Here is a 6,000-nt window from a genome sequence, read left to right as displayed (position 1 = left end):
ACTTATCATATACATTATACCATGTTAACGTTATATCTCACTATTTACAAATATAAGACTCGATACAATAGCTGACTTCGTTTGTACTTGGGGCCGGGGCGCTAGGCCCTATATTTATACTATACATATGTACAAAATAATTTCGCAGTTTCCACACGTGTGTGTCACAATTTTTTTTTTTTTATTTTTTTTTTTATTTTTTCTCGATAAAATTACTTATTCATTCATTTACTTTATCCACTGTTTGGCTATATAGTTTATACGTAAATAATATTCCTCTTGTTGGGATTGTGAAGAAAATTTTTTTTCTTGTAACAAAAAAAAAAAAAAAAAAAAAAAAACAACAAACGAAAAACAACATTATCTTTCAATCGTCATACGTAGTTTTAGAAAGCTTGTGTCAAAGTGGTGGGCTGCGTCCTGCATTAATCGCCATTCGCGATTCATGTGTACTCTGTTCTCCACCCGGTCTGAAATAGAGAATAGGAAAATAAAATGACGACCGCCTTCGTTGACTCCGTTTCGCTTTGAAGACCGTTGTCAAGATTTTTGTAAAATCGGTCTCTAAACTAAGATCGGCGACGTTCGAAGCGACGGATGAACGTACAGAGTTAAGTTTTTGATTCTATCTGAGTAAATGACTTCGCTGAAAGTCCGAAGATGAAAAACATAACCCTGAAATCAACTCACCATGGCATTCGTGGTAGCGGCCAACTGGAGACCCTGAAGACTGGCCATGTGGTGAGAGTGGGAATGCGAATGGGAATGAGGATGAATCGGCGGTGGTGCCGGAGGTGGAGCAAAGCCCTGGTGAAGTCCTCCCGTGACTCCAACCCCCGTGTGATACATGTAGTGCTGCATGGCGGGATGCATCGAGTGATGATGCTGCGACGTGCCTGCAAAATAAAGGGTTCGAAACGACGGTTAGACTCGGCGTTCGACGTGAACCTGGAATGCGAGAAAATTTGGAAACTCTGGAGTGAAGACACTCACCCATCGGTGAGCCGAACCCGGAGTGGAACGGCTTGTTGTCGAGGTCGAGGTGGCCTCCGGCCTTGATCATGTCCCCCATGACGCCACCGAGGCCAAGACACCCGCCAGCCTTCTTCTTTTTACTCTTCGACGATAGCTTTCGATTCCGCGTCTGTATTCCTTCTTTCTTCATCGTTAGTGGTCGGTTTACCTGAAATTATAAAAGAAAATACTCTTTGAGGTTGGTTTTACTACACCTAAGCAGGGCTTTTTGAAATTTTTCATCAAAAAATTCCGCGAGTCGAATCCACCAGCTAAATATGTACACACGATGTGTCACGTGGGTATAAATAGACCGGCTGCTAGTCGAAGACTAGAGTCTGAAGACTCAGGGTGTTCCAGAGGCTAGACGAGCTCCAGACAGGGACGAAGGCTATACAGGACTAGACGGAGAAAACGCTTGTCTGTTGTCGCCGGCGACGGTGGCGCAAAAACCTCACTCTTCATGGGCAAAAAGTTGGAAAAATAAAGGGCGGCGAAACGCAGCCGAACTAACCAGCGCACGGCGGAAAAAACATCCCCGCAGCACCCCGTCTTGACGGGTGGAAAATACGCTCCGAGAGTACCTAACGAGATAGCAAACGCTTGCAGACGCGGAAAAAATTATCCGACAATCTAGCCTGCACCCCGAGGTGAACGACCTTCGAACCCCATACTTTTTAGGATCCGATCTATGGATCTTTATAAACCGAACACCGCCAATTGCAGAAAATATTTTGCATTCGGGTAAAAAATGAAGATAATTTTGACCGACTTGCTCAGTTGGCACGATTCCTGTAAAGTCTTGGCTTGGGAGTGGCCTTGAAATTCGAAATTCTTCTCCTCTCGCCTTGGGAAGCCCCGGAGTGAATCTTCTGCGTCATGTTCGAGGACGTCGGAGTAGAAGAAGCAGGATTGACGTGTCGCTCTGGGCATATTTGTGTTCGGCCACTAGTTGTGTATACGATGCATGAGTGAGGTGAGCCAGGGTGAGAGATATTACCCAAGGATATATTACAGACAATGCTGAAACAATGAGAGGCTGACGCAACGCGCCTGCATCTCGAGAGAGGTTCTCTAGTCACGCTTCGAATTTATACCTAACACAGAACACCGCTTGAGTGTATCTACCTTGTAGAATAAACTTGGGCACCTACAAACGCGACGAGGAATATCCGATACTTAATAGGTCGATGTAGGTAAGTACCTTACCTACCTGCAGCAACGACCTACTCCGCCTTTCATTTCTCGTTATTATAACGGCTGCAGACGCTGCGACGAATGAATTCATTTTAAACATTAATTAATTACGGTTACTTTAAGTCGTTTTCGTCGTGTTGCGACAACTTTTTGTTTTTTTTATTTACATTAAGAGGTGCTCAGGTTTAGACTCCAATGTTTTGCATTACTTAGCGAATTTTTCTCGACGTGAGAGTAGGGATGAATAATTTTAAACACCATTCGCGAATAGTGCGTTGACGAGAAAACGCGGTCAATGTTAGCAAGGAATGAAGAATACCGGATTTAACCGGCGGAATGAAGTGTAGCCAGTTGACACGGAGGCTGCTGCTGCATCAGCAGACGTCGACGACGACCGACGCAATTAAGAAATCTCTCAGATTCCTGGTATCATATAGTCGGTTACAATTAGCAAATCGACATGTACGAAGCGAATTATTCCCCGCTTCGCAACGGCGAAACGCCGAGAGTGAGTTACGCGATACGTCATCGTCGAAGCGACGGAACCGTAAGAAGATTTCGAGCAATTTATACGACTCATGGCATTTATACATACACGCTCGACGATGATGATGATGATGATGATGATATTCAACCGCGAAATAAGAAGGTAGATACATACATGACACACAGAGAGAGAGAGAGAGAAAGAGAGAGAGAGAGGGACACGCGTGTGTCGTGAGGGTAAACGCGTTGCGGGCGGGCTTTCTGCTTTGTAGTCGGCGAGGCGAGACGTGAGGCAACTGACAACGTAGGAAAAGAGGTTCCTGGTACTGAATAGCGGGTTCCGTTCTCTGCCTCCTCTTCTCCCTCCCTCTCCTGCTTCTCTCCGCATTTTTTCGGTTTTTTTCCAACTCCGTTTCACCCAACCCTGAACCACCCGACTGCCAGACGGTCAATGACACTTTTCGGAATTATGCAATTGACCAAATTTCACGAATTAAACCGTCAGATCCGTCGCTGTCTGCACATCTCGCTGAATGCGTTGGAGACGATCTTTCTTACATGCAGCTTCGCCCGACCGACAAAGCATTCAATTTGCACGTTGGTACGCCCAATTACGATCAATACTCCGTCAAGTCGAGAAATAGTAATTGTCGTCCTGGCAGTTCACTGTATTTAGTGCAATAATAGAAATGACTGAGATCAATGAAATCCTCTTAGTGTAGATGAAAATAAAAATTTCAATGTCCAGCCGCGAATTCAGTAAGTATAACAGCGTAAAACGTATCGATTTCGTTTAGCAGAAGACGCGGGACGGCGAGACGCAATTTGAATACAATAAGATGGGTTCCTATCGTTAATAGGTAATGTATCGATCTCTCTAGTGTGCGTAAGTCCGAAAGTGCGATGTGCGTTGAAAAATCAGGAAGATAAATGCAAGGCAGAAGGCTTGGTGAACAAAAGAGGATCTGCGAATGCCGTCCGCTGACGACGAGCAGATCGATGTGATCGCACACGACGCAAGAACCTGTAGATCGACGTTCTCTGCATGCTGGATTACAAGGCTTGGCACTTTTTTCTTTTTTTTTTTTTTTTTTTTATTGGGGAAGGAAAAAGTGTGAAACGAGAAATTTTTCCGTTCGCTTTTTCGTTTCGTGAAAACCCGAAATAGAAGATGAATGGAATGGATCATGGATACACCGATCGGCGTTTTTTGGAACGTATACTTCGACTTACAGCCCATTCCTCGATAAATTCATCACTCGTTCGTGGGTATGGCGGGATCCATGGATCCTTCTGTTCATCACTGACGCCGCTTTAATGCATTTGTTGTCTACGTCACGGGCGCGGCGGCTTGTCCATCCGCAGTAGAATGAGCAAAGGACATCGATGAACGTGTATATATATGGCTGTATAATATTCTGTGAAACGAATATCAATTACTGTCCTGCACCACGACGACGATCATGGGGGTACAGATTTTACGCTGTTTCTTCGTAAAACATTTTACAACTTCCTCCATAGACGCGATTAAATCATATTCCCATAATGCTAATAGGCCCTCGCTCATCCCCGTCGGATGACCAACAGTTCTCTCTTTCGCTCTCTCTCTTTCTCTCTCTCTCTCTCACGGATCAACGCAGCTTTAGAAAATCACGATTATATGTTTTGATAATTTCATGTAACATGGATCGATCCCTTTTGATTGAGCTCTTCATTCGACAATTGGAAGCAATCGAAGTTGAAACTAACATTTTGTCACACGAGACTAAAAAAAAAAAAAAACAGTCGATTTTTTTGCGCCACCCTAATGTATGTGTATATATATATACATATATATGTATGCATGTATAGTTGGCGGTAATATAATTGCGCGGCATCGTGCCGTTGTGAATTTAGATTCAGGTGGGTACCGGAAACGTCGGTCGGCTCGTCATCTTGAATGATTAAATGGTATCGTATCGAGAAAAGTGTTTCTCTCTCTCGAGTGGTTTTAAGCGGCGACGACGACGAACGGTGAAGCGTAGAAATAAGAAAGCCGCAGCTATACACAACGAGACAACGCAACGAGCGATTATAAAACTGAGTAGATAAGAGAAATTAGCACTTTAGAGAGAAGCCGACGAAGCGATTAAGCCGCCTTGGCGGTCCTCGCGCATCCGCTTGATCGTGAATTAGTCTCCGCATCGCACCGGGAACGTTTAGCCCTGCATAACTGAGGATATATTTGCGAGCCGTAATTCCGTCTCAATACCGGAAGTCACGCGACGTGCCATCTCGGATCAGTAAATTACAATTTAAGAGGTCGTCTCGCATCCGGTTTGCTCCCGAGGAAGTCGGAGCAGACGTTTTGGCACGAGCCGCGATTCGAGCGTTGATAAAAGCTTCGACGAGTCAGTCAGTCAGTCAGTCAGTAGTCGCGATGCGATACCAGCATCGTATTCGTTGTGTGCAACAAGCGGGTGAGGAAAGTCCTAAAATTACATGCTCTTATCTCACCCCGATCAAAAACGAACGAACGAACGAACGATGGTTCGGGGTAGGTATGATGGGTGATGGGTACGTGGAAGCATCGCACGATGATGCATGGCGACCAACACGCCTCTGGTATTTCTATATTTATCAAGGAACGAGCATTAGAACGACGAATTCAGATCCTATCGGTGAAGACTGAGGACAGAAGGACTCTCAAGATGTACCCTGGTGGGAAAGACCGGCTCTTATAACCACGATGATGACGTTTTCCGTCAGAAACTCGCGGGAAATTGTATTATCGCGAGTAGCAATCAAAATTCAATCTCCTGATGCGCATGATGATGATGATGATGATGATGATGATGATGGTTGCAGCGAAGAAACAAGAGCTGGGAAAGAAAGTTTTGGAAAAATTTTCCATCGCGTTGAAAAATATCATTACTAATTGTGTATACATATATAGCTAATATGTGGCACGTCACGGACGACGTTAATTAATTAGTATGCATTCCTCGCATATTATTTACAAAAGTGATTATATATGTATATATATACATGGATACATAAGAGACCTGCGGTAAAAGAGATACTTCTAAATTTTCCGAACGTTAATTAGAATGGCCATGAAAACTGGAAATCAATATCATACAACTATCCAAACTTTCGTCTTGTGTATGTATATTAACAGTTTTTCAAATCATTGTTTAATTCCGTTGCTATATACAATTCCGTGAAAGCAGTCAAACATAATAACAACGAAAAATCTCAAGGTATGCTTACGCCTTCTGTACAAAAACCTTTCCAAAGTCAGTTCAGCCTAATTGTCCTCGA

At 43.9% G+C, this 6,000-nt stretch overlaps 1 protein-coding gene across 2 annotated transcripts in view; it reads right to left on the bottom strand.

Annotated features, from left to right (window-relative positions):
* Window positions 1–334: 334 nt before the first annotated feature.
* Window positions 335–6,000, bottom strand: part of LOC124409035 (GATA-binding factor C-like) — a 50,198-nt gene continuing 44,532 nt past the window's right edge. For both annotated transcript variants that reach the window (XM_046886426.1, XM_046886427.1), the window contains exons 5-7: window positions 994–1,183; window positions 691–896; window positions 335–470 (exon numbers count right to left, since the gene is read on the bottom strand). In XM_046886426.1, coding sequence (XP_046742382.1) covers window positions 444–470; window positions 691–896; window positions 994–1,183 — 423 coding nt within the window. In that variant the 3' untranslated portion in view covers window positions 335–443. The remainder of the gene's footprint in view (window positions 471–690; window positions 897–993; window positions 1,184–6,000) is intronic.

The sequence above is a fragment of the Diprion similis genome, chromosome 8 (assembly GCF_021155765.1).
Source record: "Diprion similis isolate iyDipSimi1 chromosome 8, iyDipSimi1.1, whole genome shotgun sequence".
Classification (NCBI taxonomy): domain Eukaryota; kingdom Metazoa; phylum Arthropoda; class Insecta; order Hymenoptera; family Diprionidae; genus Diprion; species Diprion similis.
The sequence above is the reverse complement of the archived record's forward strand: the minus strand, read 5'-3'. Positions and strand labels throughout refer to the sequence as shown.